The 21,051-nt window shown below is 46.1% G+C and overlaps 1 protein-coding gene across 2 annotated transcripts in view; it reads left to right on the top strand.

Annotated features, from left to right (window-relative positions):
* The window catches only part of dock6 (dedicator of cytokinesis 6), a 44,985-nt gene that overhangs the window by 5,060 nt on the left and 18,874 nt on the right, over positions 1–21,051 (top strand). For both annotated transcript variants that reach the window (XM_080856046.1, XM_080856045.1), the window contains exons 3-24: positions 510–685; positions 3,620–3,688; positions 3,827–3,950; positions 4,295–4,507; positions 4,889–4,974; positions 5,460–5,526; positions 5,724–5,873; positions 6,272–6,352; positions 6,958–7,114; positions 8,394–8,518; positions 8,741–8,834; positions 9,389–9,551; positions 12,982–13,099; positions 14,018–14,088; positions 14,399–14,537; positions 15,802–15,903; positions 16,356–16,442; positions 16,648–16,879; positions 17,361–17,525; positions 17,833–18,002; positions 18,783–18,884; positions 20,920–21,015. In XM_080856046.1, coding sequence (XP_080712172.1) covers positions 510–685; positions 3,620–3,688; positions 3,827–3,950; positions 4,295–4,507; positions 4,889–4,974; positions 5,460–5,526; positions 5,724–5,873; positions 6,272–6,352; positions 6,958–7,114; positions 8,394–8,518; positions 8,741–8,834; positions 9,389–9,551; positions 12,982–13,099; positions 14,018–14,088; positions 14,399–14,537; positions 15,802–15,903; positions 16,356–16,442; positions 16,648–16,879; positions 17,361–17,525; positions 17,833–18,002; positions 18,783–18,884; positions 20,920–21,015 — 2,787 coding nt within the window. The remainder of the gene's footprint in view (positions 1–509; positions 686–3,619; positions 3,689–3,826; positions 3,951–4,294; positions 4,508–4,888; positions 4,975–5,459; positions 5,527–5,723; positions 5,874–6,271; positions 6,353–6,957; positions 7,115–8,393; positions 8,519–8,740; positions 8,835–9,388; positions 9,552–12,981; positions 13,100–14,017; positions 14,089–14,398; positions 14,538–15,801; positions 15,904–16,355; positions 16,443–16,647; positions 16,880–17,360; positions 17,526–17,832; positions 18,003–18,782; positions 18,885–20,919; positions 21,016–21,051) is intronic.

Raw genomic sequence — 21,051 nt, 5'->3', positions numbered from 1 at the left:
GCAGTGGTTGAAAAACAAGCAGCCTGTCTCAAACAATACTTACAGTACCATTTATTTGAGAGAGTCCTATTTTAGATCTTGTTTCACCACCAAAGAAAAACCAAAGCCACTTAAGTCCAGTAATGAAGCTCATCGAGTGTTAAAATGGGAGATAACATTGCGGTTAGGCCATGGCATTAAAAAAAGGAAGTGGTCTCACCACAAACCAAACAAATCACTTTCGTTTCTGCCCTCCTCTGCCTTCCAGTTTGACTGTAAGGGAGAGGGGTTTTCTGAAGTTAATGTAAGATGGTTGCCATAATATGGATTCATTATACAAGGCATGTGATCTATAGGAACTATGCCTGTCCAACTTTTGTTTTAGAGTTTCAGAGGCGTCCTAAATCAAATTGATTTGAGAAGAATTGAGCATGGTATTTATATATATATATGTGTGTGTGTGTGTGTGTGTGTGTGTGTGTGTGTGTGTGTGTGTGTGTGTGTGTGTGTGTGTGTGTGTGTGTGGTCAGCTGCCCCTGACGGAGGTGGTGGAGCCGGTGGACTTTGAGGAGTATGTGAGCAGTCACGCTCCCGGTGCAGAACCAGGGCCGCTCCGACAGCTCATGGAGTTCCCCCTGGATGACCTGGAACTCGTCCTGCAGGAGAGAGAGTGCAGCACACTTGAGGCAGCTCTGCCTGAGGAAGAGTGAGTCACAACACAACACAACACACACACACACTCACACACACACAGTCTCACACACAATCTCAGTCACAATCACACACACACATTCACACAATAATGGGCACGCCCACGCATACAATCACGCTCATGTTCACACAGACACACTCAACCATATACACACATTCGCTCACTGACTCACACTTCCTCACACAACTTCAAACATGGTTCATTACGACGGAGCACATCACTTTTTGTAGTTTCTCTTTGTCATGTGGCACATTCTACACGGCTCAGTTGCTGTGGCCTGCTTTTACCTCTGGGGCTGAGCTGCACACAGGGGCATCTGCAGCTGATGTGCTTTAGCTAGGTTCCACTCTCCACAACACCGCAAGGCATTATACAGCATCGCACAGCAATACATGGCATTATATATCACAGCAATACATGGCATTATATAGCACAGCAATACATGGCATTATATAGCACAGCAATACATGGCATTTTACCGCATAGCACAGCAATATATGGCATTATACAGCATAGCACAGCAATACATGGCATTATATAGCACAGCAATACATGGCATTATATAGCACAGCAATATATGGCATTATACCGCATAGCACAGCAATATATGGCATTATACAGCATAGCACAGCAATACATGCCATTATATAGCACAGCAATACATGGCATTATATAGCACAGCAATATATGGCATTATACCGCATAGCACAGCAATTCATGGCATTTTACAGCATAGCATAGCATAGCACAGCACACCACTCCACAGCATAGCACAGCACTCCACAGCATCGCACAGCAATTTACTGTGCTGCATGTTGTTTTAAAGCATCACATGGTAGTGTGCAGCCCCATACAACCCTGTACAGACCTATATGGCATTATGTACAACCATAGAACACTACAAACCTATATGGCATTATTTACAACCATAGAACACTACAGACCTACAGTGGGGAAAGTATTTGAACCCATGCCGATTTTGCAAGTTTGGCCACTTGCAAAGAAATGTATGTGTGATCTAGAATTGTAATGGTAGGTGTATTTTAACAGTGAGAAACAGACTATCAACAAAAAAATCCAGAAAAATGCATTTTATAAGATTTATGACTTTATTTGCATTTGATGCAAAAAATAAGTATTTGAACCCCCAAGCAAACAGCAAGAATTCTGGCTCCCAATGGCCAGTTATGTGCCCAAGAAGCACACAGATTAGTCCTCATTAGGCTTAACAAGGTAACAAGGTACACCTGATGTCAACTGGTGACGTGTATAAAATAAACCTGTCCAAAGAATCATACTTCACACCTTCAACTTCACCACCATGGGCAATAACAAAGAGTTGTCCAAGGATGTCAGAGATAAGATTGTAGACCTGCACAAGGCTAGAATGGGCTACAAAACCATTGGCAAGCAGCTTGAGAAGCAGACAACTGTTGGAAGCAACACCAAACAAATGTCAATCACCCACGGTCTAGGGCTCCATGCAAGATCTCGCCTCATGCAGGTGATCATCCGAAAGTTGTGGGATAACCCCAGAACTACACAGGGGGAGCTTGTGAATGATTCCAAGGCAGCTGGGACCACAGTCACCAAGAAAACCATTGGCAACACACTACGCCGTAATGGTTTGAAGGAAACAAGAAAACACGTGTACAGGACCGTCTGCAGTTTGCCAACGAACACTTGAATGATTCTAAGGAGGATTGGGAGAACATGATGTGCTCAGATGAGATCAAAATCGAGCTCTTTGGCATCAACTCGACTCGCCGCGTTTGGAGGGGGAAGAATGCTGAATATGACCCCAAGAACACCATCCCCACAATCAAGCATGGAGGTAGAAACATTATGCTTTGGGGCTGTTTCTCTGCCAAGAGTACAGAACGACTCCACTGCATCGAAGGGACTATGGATGGGGCCATGTACCCTGGAATCTTGGGTGAGAACCTCCTTCCCTCAGCCAGGACATTGAAAACGCAACCTTAAGGATTTGGAGAGGATCTGCAGGGTATCAAATACTTATTTCCTGCGTTTAAATGCAAATCAATTAATAACTGTTATAAAATGTAGTTTTCTGGATGTTTTTATTTATATTCTGTCTCTCACTGTTAAAATAGACATACAATTACAATTATAGATGACTCAAACTTGCGAAATCGGCAGGGGGTCAAATACTTATTCTCCCCACTGTATATGGTATTAATCAGCATAAATCAACACTGTGGTTGCATAGCATTGCACATTTCCACACAGAATTGCACCACTACACAGCGATGGTTATTGTGTACCAAATAAACAGAAACCTCAGTCTGGAAGATAGTGATCAATCAGGATTCAGGTTTTAGTCAGCCGTGCACAGCAGGATAGAGGCATGATTCACAAAGTGTCTCTGGCGTCTCATGTCTCAGGGAAGACCGAGAACCAATCTGACTTTAAGGAGTCTATCAGTTGACAGGAGAGGCGTGTTAATCACAGGACTCAGACGACGTGGGCCACCCGTGAGTCCAGCTCTCACCAGTGGTATTTGTGTGATGTAGAACAGATACCAACTGACACAGGAAGTGCACTCAAGCCTCAGAACGACACTATGACCTTAGAGACATAAAGTTTCAAAACATCCCATCCTCCTTATCACTTAGTACACACAGGCACTCCGATAGAAACGGCACACTCAGGCACTTATGGTTCTAATTGTAATTCTAAGACTCAAAGACTCCAAGGCATATGCATACAATCATAAAATAATAATATGTTGCAATCATAAGACATTAGTTCAGATTGGAATCTCAGTACTGTTCACAACTATACAGCATTGTATAGAACTACACAACGCTGCACAGTTGTGTTCAGGTTAACACATTGTGCAGAAGTACACAGTATTGTGCTGAACACAGTCTTCACATCAGCAGTCTTCTGTGTTTGTGTTTGTAGGACACTGGATCCCCGTGTGAGAGACGCCCTGGGAGTTTACACAGACGACTGGCTCATCATTCAGAGGAAGTGAGTACGGCGAGGCACTGAGGCTGCACTCAGAGTTATGGTTCATTGGACCACGGACCGCTGCGGGCTCCGGTCCCTGATGCTGGTGGGTAATGCCAGTTTTGACCTCTGACCTCTCTCTCACACACACACACGCAGATACCAGCGCTACAGCACCACCCAGTCACCACACAACTCAGAGCGGCAGAGGGAGAAGCAGAGAGGCCTGGTCAAGCAGACCTTCGAGCTGGACGAGACCGCCACCGAACGCCACGATGACCAGGTCAGCTGTCAACAACATGAAGTCCATAACTACAGATTAAATAACCACCCTAACCCCTCTGTACCTCTTAACTCACATTCTTCTCTCTCTGTCTCCACGTGTCTGACCCCTTTCCTCTTCCTCACTAATAATAAAAAAAGAGAATTTGTCCCCTAAAACAAAATAAGATAATGGCTAAAACAGTTGAAGTTATGGATGGGAGGTTGTTCTGAGGTTTGTGTTTGCAAGCTTATTGTGTGCAAGTGTCAGTTCCCAGGAAATAGAATAACATTTGTCTGGTATGAAATGCTTTACTGAAATTGTGGAATGGGAGACTGTAAAGTCCTGGTTGTTTTGTCCATCAGGACGAGGCGAAGCGACGTTCAGTGACCATGGACGACACGCCGCGGGGCAGCTGGGCCTCCAGCATCTTCGACCTGAAGAACTCCTCTCCCGACGCGCTGCTGCCCTCTGTGCTGGAGCGGACGAGTGCAGAGGACATGGATCACCGCAACGCAGATGCTCGCCAGCAGGGGCGCCACACTGACCTGCTCAGTCTCTACCCCACTCCTGACGAGGTGTGTCTGTGTGTGTGTGTGTGTGTGTGTGTGTGTGTGTGTGTGTGTGTGTGTGTGTGTGTGTGTGTGTGTGTGTGTGTGTGTGTGTGTCATATGACTGTTTATGACTCCTATCTTGTAAGTGTAGGCTAAAAGAGGAGATCCTGACATTATTTCTGACGCTGAAAGCAATCCCCTTGTTTGAGTGGCGCATAATGGACTTCGGCCTTACAGTATTTACATGTCCCCCTCTCGAGGTCCCTGTCTGACTTGCTTGTTTACTGTGTCTTCTTCTCCTCCTCTCTTTCTCTGGTCTGGCTTCTTTATTGCCCTGTCCTGTGTCAACGTTGCCATGGCATCTGTGTAAACGTTGTGTGCGGTTGGTTGGTTCTCACGCGGCAGGATGAGGCGGTGGAGCGCTGTTCCCTCCCAGAGATCCCCAAAGAGCACATGGGCCAGAGGATCATGGTCAAGTGTCTGTCCCTCAAGTGAGTGTCTCTCTCTCTCTCTTTCTCTCTCTCTCTCTCTTGCCCTGTCTGTCTCTCACTCTCACTCTAGCTCGCTGTCTCTCTCCTCTTCTCTCCCTCTGTCCTCCTCTGTGTGTGTGTGTGTGTGTGTGTGTGTGTGTGCTTGTTTGTGTGTGTACCCCCCTCCCTTGCTGTCTCACTCTGTCAGTGTCTCTCCTTCTGTACCTCTCTGTGTGTCTCTGTCTCTCTGTCTTTCCCCCTCTTGCCCCACTACCGGTTCTGTCCAGACATGTCTCATCAGCTCTGGTCCATCTCGCCGCAGTTGCATCTAGTCACTCTTCTTCAGATACCTCCAGCAGATCCCATGTCATTGCACAATATGCCCTACATTACTCTGACACATCTTTCATCTATGTCCCACATTTTACCCACATACCCACAATGATACTCTCTGCACCAGTCAAGGGCTAATCTCATGTGTGTCTCTCTCCTGGTTGTCCCTCCAGGTTTGAGATAGAAATTGAGCCAATATTTGGAACACTGGCTCTGTATGATGTCAAGGAAAAGAAAAAGGTATTCAGTTTGACCCTTTTATTTTGGAGTTACTTCCATTAGCTCCAGTGCATTAAGTGGATTGGTTTCATTTGAAGTGATTTGAGTTTGAATGTTTCGCCTAAAGGGCTGTGCAGGTCGTACTGCCTCTGAATCCTGACTGTTCCCTGCCTCTCTCCTCACCACCTCCTCTGACCCCCCCTGTCCTCCCCTCTCAGATCTCGGAGAATTTCCACTTTGACCTGAACTCCGATCAGATGAAGGGCCTGCTGCGGCCCCACATTCCCCACACGGCCATCTCCACCCTCGCCCGCTCCGCCATCTTCTCCATCACATACCCCTCTGCAGACATCTTCCTGGTCATCAAGGTAGCTACGGACAGTAGGGGGCGCCGCTGGCCCACAGCTCAGAGGGGAAATGACCTGCGCTGTGCTGCTGTGCCTCACTGTGTCTTACGCTCCTTCTCTCATGAGCTTTTAATCAGTTTTACTTGTTCATGTGTTCATGCTCTCTCTCTCTCTCTTTCTCTCTCTCTCTCTCTCTCTCTCTCTCTCTCTCTGTCTCACTCCCTCCTTGTATGCTATTCCTGTCTTTGTCATATCTCTATCTCTCTGTTTCTTTGCAATCTCTGTCACTTTCTCTCATCTCTCTCTTTTTCTTTGCCCCCCCCCCCCTCTCTGTCTCTGTCTCTCTCTCTGTCTCTCTCTCTCACTGTCTCTGTGTGTCTCTCTCTCTCTCTATCTCTCTGTCTCTCTCTGTCTCTCAGTTGGAGAAGGTCCTGCAGCAGGGAGACATAGGGGAGTGCTGTGAGCCCTACATGATCATGAAGGAGTCGGACTCCACTAAGGTGAACATCGGCTGCATTGGCCACCAGCAGCAAACTGACTAGCACGTGCTCTTTGAACTTGATGTATATAGCCGTAAGAAGGTGTCATGTGTTTACGAAAAGCTAATATTTAAGAATGGTCTAATATTAAAACAAACCTGACAAAGGTTGAGTAATTTTCTTTGTGTGTGTGCGTGCATGTCTGCATTCGTGCCTGAGAGACAGACAGAGTGCACTTGGCAGAGCACATCAGTAATAGTTTCTCAATTCATTCCCGACCGTTGCAATATTTGCCTTCATGAAGATCAATGTCCAACAAACTCCAGGAGGGTACAGTTGTGCTGGCACTGAGTTATTAATATCTTGAAATGGAAGTTTCCAGTCTGTGTCCTTGATGGCTTCGAGCTGATGTTAAAGAAAGATGAATGTTGTAGATAAGAAATACTGGCATTGGTCATTTTGTAGAAAAGAAAATATTACTATTTTTGTCTTTTTTACTAATGAAGAATTTACTAAAATTGTAAAAACAAATCGTATTTTTTTGGGGAGTTGGCATATGCTAAGTGCGAAGTGCATCACTTATATAATGCGTATGTGGCTATCTGTGTGTGTGCCTGTGTGTGCAGCATAAGGAGAAGCTGGAGAAGTTGCGCTCACAGGCGGAGCAGTCATGCAGCAGGTTGGGCCGTTTCCGCATGCCCTTCGCCTGGACCGCCATCCACCTGCTCAACATCGTCAGCAGCGTGGGGGGACTGGAGCGCTCCGACCCGGACTCAGACAGCGGTACCTCAGCCACACCGCACCGCACCACACCACACCACACCACACCACACCACCGTTGCCCATTGGCAGATCACATTCAAACATTTGTTATTAATGTATCCTAAGCAACATACAGTACAGGTACAGTATACAGTTTATCAACCGTCCACCAGCCCAACATCGTCAGCAGCGTGGGGGGACTGACGGAGCACTCTGACCCTGACTCAGACAGCGGTACCTCAGACACAACACACTACCATTACCCACAGGCATATCACTTGCACACATTACATTATTGTATCCATGCATTTGTTCCTAAGCAACGTACTGCGTAGGTGGAGTATACAGTTTATCCACCATCCGCTTGCTCAACATAAACCCTGGCTCTGACAGCAGTACCTCAGCCACAGCACAGCACACCACACCATACCACTCCTGTCTATTGGACCAAAAACCCCTCCACTGCCATAGTATACCACATGCAGATATGATTTGACATTATATTAGATAAGATTACAGCACATTTGTTAATTTAGTGAGCACATTGTATTATATTACATTCCTGAATTAGTAAGCACTTCATTATATTCTCACTGCATTACTTTACACTACAGTAAATGTATTCATTTAGCAAACATGGCATTGCATTTACATTACATTAATAGAGCATTGCATCATACATTGCATGGCATTAGGATGCATGATAGGACATGATATTACCGTATTTGTTCTCCCTGGTAAACAACACTGTTCATATGTTTGTGTCCTTCATGTTTAGTGTGTTGTGTAAATATCACCCCATAAGTGGCCTTGTCTCTGCTGCCCTGTTATTAACATGTGAGGGCAGAGGTGGGGGTCAGGGGTCAGATGTATCATTCTTTCACAAGACCTTCCCCTCCAGAAGCATTAACCTACATACAAGTAGAACAGAACATTTGTGTCTTTGCTGGTACATGTTTTGATTAATTTGCTCCTGTACTCTCCAACTCACTCGCTCCCAACACTCCCCTCACAAATTAAACAAAACACATTTTAAGTGCCAAAAATGTCCTAGCCACCTTAGGTTTGATTCCTTCATTTCAGCTCATTATTACCGGGGCCATATAGAAATTAAATAATACATCTATTTCATCAACATTTCCTCTATAAAATGTTTTTTTTTTACCAAAGAGGCTCCTGACATGGAAAGCACCAAAACATACTTCCATTTACAAAATCAACCCCAGGTGCACAGACACTTTTCAATGCGAAGGAAAAGGATGAATTTCACTCACTCCGACGTGATCATGTTGTCCCCCAGAGAGAAAAGGAACATGGAACGAGCGGAAGAAGAAGGGATTTGAAAGGATGAGTGTGGGAGAGGACATGTGCAACTTTGCCACATTCCGTCCAGCCACTCTCACGGTCACCAACTTCTTCAAACAGGTCAGTGGTCCCAACGTGCAGGAGACCTTGTGCGTGTTGCGTTTGCTCTGTGGCCTAATATGTGCACACCTCTGCGTTGATGCTTGTCGTGTCTGTCCATGTGTGCTGGACTGTGAACATTTCTGTTTCTTGCTGTAATAGACATTTATGTGTGCATATATATGTTGTTTGTGTGTTCATATGTGTATGTGCTTCTGTGGTTGTGTGTGTATGTGTGTGTAGGAAGGTGACAGGTTGAGTGATGAGGATCTGTATAAGTTTCTGGCTGACATGCGTAGACCTTCTTCTGTCCTGAGGAGGCTGAGACCAGTCACTGGTACTTGCACATCCCCAACCAACACTCACACAACTCCCAGTGTTAAACTACATTAAAAGCTTCACAATCACCTCTTATTACCTTCTACCACTACATTTACAAACTTACTTTCAATAGTATAGTTTACTTAATTCATTTGCTTTTAGGTTTTATGATTTTACTAGTTTTAATGTTATGTACTAGTTTTAATGCCTCCATCTATGTTTAATTGCACAGTCTCTTTTGGTGACTTGGTTATGTGCTTATGAATAATAATCGATACATTGTATCCCCTTCATCGATCCCTCATTCCACTCCCTCTCTGCCCTTTTCTCTCTTCCTTTCTCTCTTTGTTGTCCTCTATCTAAACCTGCCACTCCATCTCCTCCTCTCCTGCTCTCTCTCCCTCTTCCTCTCCTTTCTCTCTCTGCCCCACCCTCTCTCTCTCCCTCTCTCTCTTTTTACTCCTTCTCTATGTGTCTCCCTCTTTCTCTGTCTCACTCTCTCAATCTCTCTCCCTTTTCCTCTCTTCTTGCTCTTTGCCCCCCCTCTCTCTCCCTCTCTCTCTCTCTCAGCCCAGTTGAAGATAGACATCTCTCCGGCCCCTGAGGCCCCTCACTACTGTCTGTCCCCTGAGCTGCTGCATGTGAAGCCCTATCCAGACCCGCGCGTGCGCCCCACCAAAGAAGTGCTCGAGTTCCCAGCACGCTATGTCTACACACCTCACACACACTACAGGTGGGGGAGCGCCACACACACACACACACACACACACACACACACACACACACACACACACACACACACACACACACACTCTACAGGCGGGGGAGGGCACAAACACACAGATACTACAGGTGGCGGAGCAAACACACACACACACACAGGCTCTACTACCTACTTCGAAGATTATCTGTTCAAATGACTGATGGGTTCAAAGACACTAGACAGTCATTATTGATCAATATTTATTTTAAATATCAGTATATAAGAAACATTAAAAAACAACATAGTATATTGAATGGATCTGTTTGTGGATGTGTAAATATGTTGAAGAATATTCTTCCAAAAGTGGGAGTGTAGAGTGTCTGATCTGTCTTCATGCCGTACTCATGACCCATTCTGCAATACAGAGAATACATTGTTCACTACAAACAGTCAAAGAAGCAAAGGCCTCTTCATAGGGTGATACTGATTATTGATTACAGACAGGGTAATTGACTTATATAAAATATATAGAAAAGAAAAAGTTAAACTTGCCTGTTTCTGTAATTGGGTCAAATGTAGGTTCTGAAGCTGTAGTATTCCTCTCTGTTCCTGGGTCCTATCCAGTAGATCCTTCAATAGCATTGAGTGCCTCTGAACTGCCTCCTGAAAGCAGAGACTTTATTTAGAGCCAGGACATGCTGAGAATGCTGATAGCGATACCTTTTACTATTCAGGTGGTTCTTTAGATTGATCTCGGATGATCACAAATAAAATAAACCCATAAGAGCAAGCAGAAGTTATTTTAATTCAATGCCCTTGAGAACATTCTGGAAATCCCATAAGTGAGTGTTTTGTTTGGAATCTCTCTCCCAGGCTGCCCTCAGGATTTGTGGATAGAGGGATGGGTCTCCCATCTGAGCTGGGTACAGCCCAAACTTTTTCCATGCTATGGTGCTTGCTCTTGCATTGGGCATGTAATACACCTTGAGGCACTGTTGAAATGTACTGTGTTGTGTGTACCTTCAGTGATTTAACGCTGTCAGGGCTGGCCCTCTTGAAGGTGGAGTTTAGTCCTCTCATCTTCATCTTGAGCTTCAGCTCTTCTTGCTCCACCTGATCAACCTTCCCCTTGGTCTGCTGAGCTGTGGTTTTAAGATCTGCTGTCTGTGCCTGGGAAACAGACCACAAATATCACTCACTATCACATAAATCAACATGCCATGTTAATCTGCATTCAGACTTCAAGTCTGTCAGGTGTCTTCTTAAATATGGATGTTGCCCATCTTGGATGCTTTTTTCAAAGTGACATACGATATTGACATACATTTCTGTTGATATGTGTGCTCCCTGGGACTTAAACCCATGATCATGGTTGTTGTTTACACCTTCATCAGTTTACCATACCAGGTGAACAAACAAACTTCAGCTGTGTGAACCTGTTCACATGTCCCTTTGTGTAGCCATCTTTTTTAAACTGTCATTCACTGACCTACAAGCTGCACTCTCTAAAACCACAATCTTCGGTAACTTCAGTGACCCCAGTCAATGTTTAAACATGCCGGTCAGTTGTCTTAGTCGTCCCCCCCCCCCCTTACCTGGAGAAGGTGGATCCCCTCTTTGATCTGGACCTCGGCCTGCTTGGCCTCCAGTGTCTGGCGGTCCAGTTGCCTCAAAAGGCCCTCGGTGCTGCGGATGGCTCTGGCCAGGCGGGCCAGCCGGGCCTCGGTCTGTTGGTAGGTGTAGCGCAGAGAGTCGCTGAACTGCAGCACGCCAAACATCAGCACGTTCACCTCCTCCGAGGCGGACTGCTCCCCCACCGGGGCCGCCTGCACGCCCTGAAACGCCCACACAGCCGCCACCGCACACAGCACGCACAGAGCCCGCGTCATCACGAGATCAGTCACCGGTTACCAAGCGACAGCTAGTCTGCTGTATTCTCTGCTGAAAAGTGCCTCAAACAGAGTTGACTGTTGAGCCGATTGTGGATCACTCAAACAATCTCGGGAAGAGTGCTGAGATGCTTTGAGCTAGTGTTGCGGAGAGTCCATGCATGTTTCGGCTTGAGTGTCTCTGTCTTATATGTAGGTGTGTGTGAGTGTGTGTGTGTGTCGGTGTGTGTGGTTAAGTTGCGAAATCTCCCCTCATCTGAGGGCCAATCACTGAGGAGCATAGTACCCCCTCATAGCATTGCATCAGTTGACCTTGACACTCAACATAGAGCCGAGAAGCCAGCCAATGCACAAACATAACTGGTAATTCAGCCCTACAGCACATTTTTTTTATGTTGGAAAATGAATTAACAATTTTTTTGAGTTAAGGGGCCCCTCAAAAATAAAATATACATTGTGACATTTTTTTCTGAAAATTGAAACATCCTGCTCCTGCTGTAAGACAACACTGTGTGGGTATCTGTGCAGTTTCAAGGCCATAGGTGATTGTCATCTGGCAGAAGCTGGCCTGTAAAGATTTAGCATATTACCAACAATCAAAAATCTACTGTGGGACATGGGTTGGTGACCGTTGAAAATATGCTATGAAATGTGCCAAGCTGACCAGAACCTTGTAGACCAAGAACGTATCAGACCCCAGAAGCAAAATGTGGTAAATAAATAGGTATACAACATTTATAAGGAGTCTTATGAAGGTGTGAAAGTAACGCTATACAACAATTTGACACTTTTTGAGGTATGGTTTTATAGGCAACTAGATTTGGTACCATCGTCAAATTAATTTTGATAGCATATGGTCAAGTGAAGCACAGATAGGCACCTGTGGCTTCCCCACTTGCCAATCCAAGATATACCCTATGTAGTTCAGCCGGGCTGTTGGTTGTCTTTGCAAGGTTTTGCATGCCTTTTAGGTAGTTAGCCTACTACACTTTATGCATGCAGGTTTTTTTGCCATTATAGAAACAAGCACCATTTTATTCACTGTATGTGTGTGTACACGCATGTATGCATGGGTGTGTGTGGGGGAAAGATAGAGGCTGAAATAGATAAAGAGGAGAGATAGTCTCCATGTCAGAGATTGTTTAAGGGTAAGGTCACGGTGCACTGTCCAACTCTCTTTTTTTTTTTTGCCCCCTCAGCTGCTGGCAGCCCCGTGGCTGATCAGCTGTTTGCTGACTGACATAGCGAAACAGGAATGAGTTGAGCAACCTGAGTTCAGTGGTTCCGAATAACTTTGGTTCATTTACCTCTCTCTGAACTGCCCCCCCCCCCCCCCCCCCCCCCACACACACACCTCCTCCACGGCCTCTCCCTCACCCAACCTCCTTTCACATATCTCACATTTACACACTTTTCTCTTTCTTTGTGTCCCTCGTTTTCTTTCTTTCTCGCTCTCTCATCATCTCCCTCTCTGTCTTTCACCTTCTCTTTCTCTCTCTGTTTCTCTCTCTCACACATGATGTGACTCTTCCTTCTCTTTTTTTTTGTCTCCATCCCTCTCTTGTTCTCAGGAATCTACTCTACATCTACCCCCAGAGTGCGAACTTCAGCAGTCGCCAGGGTTCGGTGCGGAACATCGCCGTGAAGGTGCAATTCATGGCTGGAGAAGACCCTAGCCAGGCCATGCCTGTGAGTGTGTGCCCACTTAAACACCCGTCTCTGACAGACCACAACACACCAGCGCCAGGGGAAATGTGGCTTTGAGCAACTCCGCAACAAACCTGAGTTTCCGCCCAGAACACCACACCCCAGAATAACAAGCAGATAAACATCAGAAAGAACAGAAAAACTAAAGGATCCCACACAATTTCTTCATGTTCTTCTTTTTGACATGGCAACGATATACATCTGTACATCATTGACACCAAACCCACAACGGACACAGTGCAGCCATCTAGAAGTAGAAGAAATTATTTGGCCCTTTGCAGTGCACCATGCACTCTATATCTCTTGTGTTTACAACCAACTTTAAAAACAAACAAATCCAAAAGTTTTACAGGTTTCCCAACAACGTGTGCTTATGCTCATCTGGGCCTTACTGTGTGATCAGGCTTTTTTCTATTATTATTATTATTGGTCATCAGTTGTCTTCAACAGCAGTCCCCTAAGATTTGTGTTGTCCTACCCTGATCCGATTGGGATTTGTAGGACATTCCATAATTTCATATGAGAGACTGGTGGCAGGATGCTAATCCAATGAAACGACGAGCTAACAGCATGCTGGGAATGTCTTAATCCATTCAGAGAAGCTACAAGAAATGTCGTAATCCAATCAGCGCTGTTTAGAAACGTTCTTAATTCCATCAGTGCAGCTGTGAAACGCTGCTAATCTGATGAGCTGTGTGAGGGGGTGCCAGAGCTAACCACAGGATCCACATGGAAAGCTTCAGCTAAGAAAAGCAGTGATGGCGGTATTTGATGATGGTGGTATTTGATGATGGTGCCAGGCTGGGAGCTATGACTCATGTATAGATCATGGCATTTAGGCTGGCGTTAAGGCACGAGTGACTCACACTAATAATGGGGTGGTGTGTGTCATGTAAACAGGTCATTTTTGGAAAGTCCAGCTGTGCAGAGTTCTACAAGGAGGCGTACACGCCCATCATCTACCACGACAAGTAAGAGTCGACATATCATGTCACCAGTCACACCCGTTCTCCTTTCAACTCCTATTCTCCACTTTCCTCATCTCCTCTCGTGTGTGTGTGTGTGTGTGTGTGTGTGTGTGTGTGTGTGTGTCTGTGTGTGTCTGTGTGTGTCTGTGTGTCTGTGTGTGTGAGAGAAGGTGTTTGTTCCTCTTTGTTTGTGTGTGCGTGTGGGTATGGGTGTGTGAGAGAGATTTTGACTTTATTTGGTTGTGTTTCTTTTTGTGTGTGTGTGTGTGTTCATGTTCTCTCTCTCACCCATCCCTCTCTCTCTCTCTCTCAGGTCCCCAGAGTTCTATGAGGAGATGAAGATGAAGATCCCTGCCAACCTGACAGACAACCATCACCTGCTGTTCACCTTCTACCACATCAGCTGCCAGCCCAAGCAAAACACCCCCCTGGAGACGCCCGTGGGATACACGGTTAGACACTTTACCCACCCCCCAGGCAGTAATGGTCCTGAGTATCCCAGTAATCACCCCCCCCCCCCCTCTCCTCTCTCCTGAGATTCCTAGTCTCCAAACCCCTTACCACCTATCCTCGCATCCTGCTTAACCGGAATCAGCCTCTACCATCCCACCCCAACCCCGGCACTCCTGCTAAACCAAAATCAACCCGTCTGCCACAGTTTGGCAAAACATACACACCGGCCACAGGGGATCACTTAGAATCCTAATACGGATGTACACACACACACACACACACACACACACACACCTGCCTTCCCCTCACACTCCCTTTCTTGCCCTGGTGTCACCTTACTGTTGACATGAAACCACAGCTCACCTGCTGAGGGCATTGAAGCAGCAGTGTTTGTGTTGCTGCGGGATGTAACGCAGAAGTGACTGCAGCAGAGATGAAAGCCTACAGTCTACATACTCTGCACAGATGGAATATGTTATAGTTACACTGGGTAAAATTGTGTGTGTTTGCGTGGGTGTGTAGTGTCATGTTATATAGTGTGTGTGTGTGTGTGTGTGTGTGTGTGTGTGTGTGTGTGTGTGTGTGTGTGTGAGAGAGTGTGTGTGAGAGTGAGAGAGAGAGGAGGTTAATAGTGTGGGAGTTGTGCCCCAGGGCTGACTGGAACATGGCAGTCTCAGAGGGAGTGATAATAGCTGGTGGCGATAGCTGGCATATTGTCAACGTGTGAGTCACTGGATGAGCGTGGGTGTGAACAGTGTGTGAACCTGCTGAGGAGTAGCATTCGAGTAACAGTGGGAGTGTGTTTGGAGGGGGGCAAGTGGGTGTGTGTGTGTGAGAGAGAGACTGACCGAGATTGTGTGTGTGTGTGACTGAGTGGGTTTGTGTTTGTGTGTGATTATGAGTGTGTGTGTGTGACTATTAGTGTGTGTGTTTGTGACTATGAGTGTGTGTGTGTGTCTGTGTTTGTGTGTGTGTTTGTGACTATGAGTGTTTGTGTGTGTGTGTCTGTGTTTGTGTGTGACTATGAGTGTGTGTGTGTGTGAGAGAGACTGACCAAGATAGTTTGTGTGTGACTAGGAGTGTGTGGTTGTGACTATGAGTGTGTGTGTGTGACTATGAGTGTGTGTGTGTGACTATGAGTGTGTGTGTGTGTGTGTGTGTGTGTGTGTGTGTGAGACTATGAGTGTGTGTGTGTGTGACTATGAGTGTATGTGTAGCATATGAAATGGCCCAGGGCCTAACTGCTGTGTTGTTGCTCCATAGTGGATCCCGCTGATGCAGCATGGCCGCCTACGCACTGGCACCTTCAGTCTGCCCGTCTCTGTGGAGAAACCCCCGCCCAGTTACTCTGTCCTCACTCCTGATGTAAGTGTGTGTGTGTGTGTGTGTGGTTTATCTCCATGGAGAATCCTCCAAACACTCATTATGTAAGGGTTTGGGTGTGTGCATGTGCACGTGTCCTTGATTTTTGTGAATATCTATGTTTGAGTGAGAGTGTGTGTGTCAGTGTGTTTTGTGTGTATCTATGTTTGTGTGAGAGTGAGTGTGTGTCAGTGAGTTTTGTGTATATCTATGTTTGTGTGAGAGTGTGTGTGTCAGTGTGTTTTGTGTGTATCTATGTTTGTGTGAGAGTGAGTGTGTGTCAGTGTGTTTTGTGTATATTTATGTTTGTGTGAGTCAGTGTGTTTTGTGTAAATCTATGTTTTGTGTGACAGTGAGTCTCCTTGATTTTTGGGTATATCTACTGTAAGTTTGTGTGAGAGTGTGTGTTTTGAATCCTTAATGCATGGCCTGTGCCCATGACTCTGCTCTTACAGGTGCAGCTCCCTGGGATGAAATGGGTTGATAATCACAAAGGGGTCTTCAATGTTGAGGTGACCGCTGTGTCCTCCGTCCATACTCAGGTATTGCACGTACTCACACACACACACACACACACACACACACACACACACACACACACACACACACACACACACACACACACACACTCATTGCAAACCAAGAGGCACACAGGTAAACTACTTAGAGGCTATAAAATGACACACAATGCATATTCCAGTGCTCAATATCTTATGTGTGTGTGTTTTGTGTGCGTGTGTGTGTCAGGACCCTCACCTGGATAAGTTCTTCACACTTGTCTACGTGCTGGAGGAATACTCCTTCCCATTCCGGTTGAAGGATGTCATCATCACCGAGGCCAACGTGGAGGCAGAGCTGAAGGCCAGCATGGCCACCCTCAAGGGGGCGCTGTTGGACACCTGCGTGCGCTTCCTGCACCAGCTGCTCGGAAAACTCATCCTGCTCATCGTGCACCCACCCGTCATCGCCGGCCAGATCGGTGAGGGGGTGGGGGGTCTGCAGTTTCTATTGCATCCCAGGTTTAAAGACCGTGATTGTGTGGAAAATGCCCTATACCTCAGAAATGAAAGACAATATTTGTTTTTGAGTTATTTTTCAGCTAGGATCAATTTAGCGGTGTTGGCAGAGCTGTATTTTTACTGTTGTGTAAGCTGGTATTCCTCACATTTTAAGTATTTTGTTCAGTATTCAGTAACTCTTTGGTCCTTGTGTGCATAGCAGTCTTCTTTTCTCTCTCTCTCTATCTCTCTGCCTTTGCATATGTTTTTGTCTGTAATTTTCCTGTCTTTTCAAGGTAATCTTATAATTTCTATGGAGATACATTTTTTTCAATTCTGTTCATTCACATTCCTCTCTCTCTCTCTCTTTGTTTGTCTCTACCCCCCTCTCCCTGTGTCTCTCTCCCCCTCTCTTTCTCCCCCTCTCTCTCTCTCCCTCTCTCTCTGTGCTGCTCCGTGTAGTGAACCTGGGACGTGCTGCCTTCGAGGCCATGTCCTTGCTCGTGAACCAAATTCACAAGAACCTGGAGGGAAACCAGGACCAACACGGCCGCAACAACCTCCTGGCCTCCTACATCCACTACTCCTTCCACCTGCCCACCACTGAGCCCACATCGCCCCCTAATGGTAAAACACAGGAACTCCCTTCAGCAGACTCTAGGCTCTAATCAAAAGCTTGTTAGGGCCCTTGATTAGATCAATTTGGAGTGCGAGTGCCTGTTTGCGGGGGATGGCAGGCAATCACACTCCAGTCACAGCATCCCAGTGTGAATTTACATGGAATAATTATAGTGGATGTACACAAATGTACACAACGATAGGATGATAGGACACAGTTACACAAGGTGTATAATGATAGGATAGCGTTTTTTCAGGATATTTGAGTTAGTCGTCCTCCTCACCCTCTTCTACTTCTTCCATCTCTGCTCTCAAGCGGGCACTCCGACTTATGAGATGCCCATCCAGTACGCCACCCTGTCCCGCGCCACCCCCAGGCCTAGCAGCCTCCACCTGTCCCGCTCAAAGAGCATCAGCAACTCCAACCCCGACCTGGCCACCACCCCCACCCCAGACGAGGAGGTGCAGAGGATCATCGGCAGCAAGGTACCCACACCATACCCAACCCTCGGAAACAGCAAATACTATTTTTGGGCAGTCAGTGGCGTGTTTCGTTTGGTATTCGGTCATTCCATAACTGTTAAACTAATTTGGGAGGAAACATACACAGTTGCTCAGACTGGAATCCATATCAGTAAACATCATGACGGAGTTTTGTTCACAGAATGTAACACCCCTCAGAAGGGTGTATTTTTTGTTCTGTCAGGTATGCAAAACAAACGCATCTGGTGTTCACAGAGTATGGCGGTTAGGGACCAGATTCAAGATGGTGGTCGATGTTCTTGTAATCATGTGTAAATGTAAATATATCTTAAAAAAGAAAATTCATGCATATGCTCATCCAGCATGCAATCAGATAGTGATCTCTGTGGTTGATGTGTAGGTAATGGCTCCTGTTGTCTGACTGCCCTGATTACTCCTGCTTATAGCTTTACTTCCTGTTTAAAGACTGCGTACTGTCCTGTGATGCGTTCGCTGTTTCCCCTCAGTCCACCCCCCCCCCCCCCCTTGCTTGGTTGCTGCTGCCAATGTCAATGATGCAATCTGTGTGCTGTGCTTCTGTCCACCTGTGTGTCTGTCCATCCCGTTGTCTCCTCTGCCCCGTTGTCCCCTCCGTCTCTCTCCTCTACCTCCCCCCTGATATTCCTTCGTATCGCCCCCTCTTCCTTTGTCCACCCCTTCCTCTTGTCCTTCCTCTCCCTCCTGGGGTCTGTACCCGTGTGCCCCTGGTGTGTGTGTGTGTGTCGTCTGATGTCTGATGAGCAGGGGATTGACCGCTCTCACTCCTGGGTAAACTCTGCTTACGCTCCGGGGGGCTCCAGGTCCGTGCTCCGCCGCAACCCCAACTCCAGCTGTGAGCTCAAGCAGGTGCCTACCCATACCCCCACCTATACCCATACCTATACTCCCACACCTGTGTGCTCTACCCTACCCTACCCTACCCTACCCAACACACACACAAACATACCTCACCCTGTGCCTACACTGCTGCCCTCCTCCTGTGCCCACTCTCAAAGGTTGGCAGTGTGTGTGGTTGAGGTGAGCTGAGGTGTCATAGCACCAGTCCTCCTCCTCCTCCTCCTCTTGTTCTTCTTTTTCTTCCTCTTCCTCATCCCCCATCGACCAACCCTTCCTCTTTGTCATCCTAGTCCGCCATTTTGCCACAACTCTTCCTTTTCCTGCCAAGACATAGCTACAAACCATCTTGCTTTGCATCGCTCTCAACTCATTCAGTCAGACAATTTCTTTCTCCCATGATGCTCTCTGTCTCATACACTCATATGGTTCATCAGTCCATCAGGAGACCACGGAGAAGTGAACATTTGCTCAGGGATACTCTCTTACAAGGGGACAACTCTTATGAAAGTCAGCCTTTTCTTTAGCTGGTTTGTTGGTGGTCAGGAGTCAGTTAGGCACCATGTAATACTCTGTATTTTCCACTATCATATAACACTCCTTAATCTATCTTACAAAGATGAGACTCTGAGGCAGTATACAAAGTTAGGTGGTGTCTAACTATAAACATTTCCAGGAAGCAACAAAAGGCCACCAGCATCAGCTAAATAAAGCCCTTGGTGTGGGACTACACGAGTCTAACGTGGAGATCAGTCTGTGTGTAACAGCAGGTGTAGCTAAGGCAGCGGATGACTGGTTCTGCTGTTGCGTTGGTCATTTCTCTCATGCTCGCCGCTATATCTCACATCATACCAATAGAGGCTAACAAAAGAAGGAAAGAAAAAAAAAACTTTTAACATTTTCATCTTGGCGTTAAAGGCACCCAGTGCAACTTTATATAAACATTCAATGAAAAATAAACATTCAATTTCTAGTCTTTTTTACACGTAGTAAGTTTCAATAACTCCATACCATTACATATCGACATTCAAGGAGCAAAGATGAGACGTCCTTGTGTGGTGAGAACTGATAGAAAATCGTAAACAACAACAATCGCCGGTGGGGAGAGGCCATTTTTCCATTGACTGGAATCCTGCTTTATTTATTATAGGTTACAAAAAATAAAGAAAATGGCGGCGATTGTTGTTGTTATCGATTTTCTATCAGTTCTCACCACACAACGACGTCTTATCTTTGCTCCTTGAATGTCGATATGTAATCGTATGGAGTTATTGAAACTTACTACGTGTAAAAGAGACTAGAAATTGAATGTTTATTTTTAAGCCTCAAAAGTTGCACTGGGTGCCTTTAACAAGGTTGACCACAGAAGGTCTGAGCTCAACTGTTGGTCATTGGTGGTAAACTCCATCCATGAAGGGCTTGGACTGCCTGGAGTTCTCTCAGATTCTAAGAACTGGGTGAGCTCAAGGGTGTTCTCATCTGAGTGTAAGAACCTTGGCAGCCCATTCGAAAGGTGACCTTGGAAATATCTTTTCACCAGCCTTCCAGGGATTGAGTTTCACTCATTTGCCATCCATTCATTCATCTGTGTCATGTCACTCTCTTCCATGGTTTTCTTTTCTATTTGTTTTTTCCTCTCTCTCTCTTTCTCTCCATCCCCCCATCCTCTTCTTCTCCATTGCTCTGTGGAAGGCGAGTGAGCGAGCCTCTAATCGCATGTCTGCCTTCCTGGAGAGCTCCACCTTCTTTCCTGCTCCCACACGGCAACTAGCCAAGAAGGTAACACACACACACACACACACACACACACACACACACAAATAAGATATTGTAACCTTGCAAACACACAGTGCTTTTGTGTATAATAAAGCATAATACTTTATTAAGTGGTGTATATGTGCACACATTGGTAGTTTGTGTCAATTCAGATACTGATGTAGTATATCAATCCAGTCAATCTGTACTAACTGCTGTTACACATGTGTATGTATGTGTGCCTGGTTCTGTGTTTGTGTGTGTGTGTGTGTGTGTGTGTGTTTTCACACAGCTTCTTCATGAGGAGTTGGCCCTGCAGTGGGTGGTGAGCACCAGCAGCGTTAGGGAGGCGGCCCTGCAGCAGGCCTGGTTCTTCTTCCAGCTCATAGTCAGTACTGCAGGAGGCCCTCACCTCCCTCTTCTA

The sequence above is a fragment of the Sprattus sprattus genome (genome assembly GCF_963457725.1).
Source record: "Sprattus sprattus genome assembly, chromosome: 18".
Lineage (NCBI taxonomy): Eukaryota > Metazoa > Chordata > Actinopteri > Clupeiformes > Clupeidae > Sprattus > Sprattus sprattus.
The sequence above is the reverse complement of the archived record's forward strand: the minus strand, read 5'-3'. Positions and strand labels throughout refer to the sequence as shown.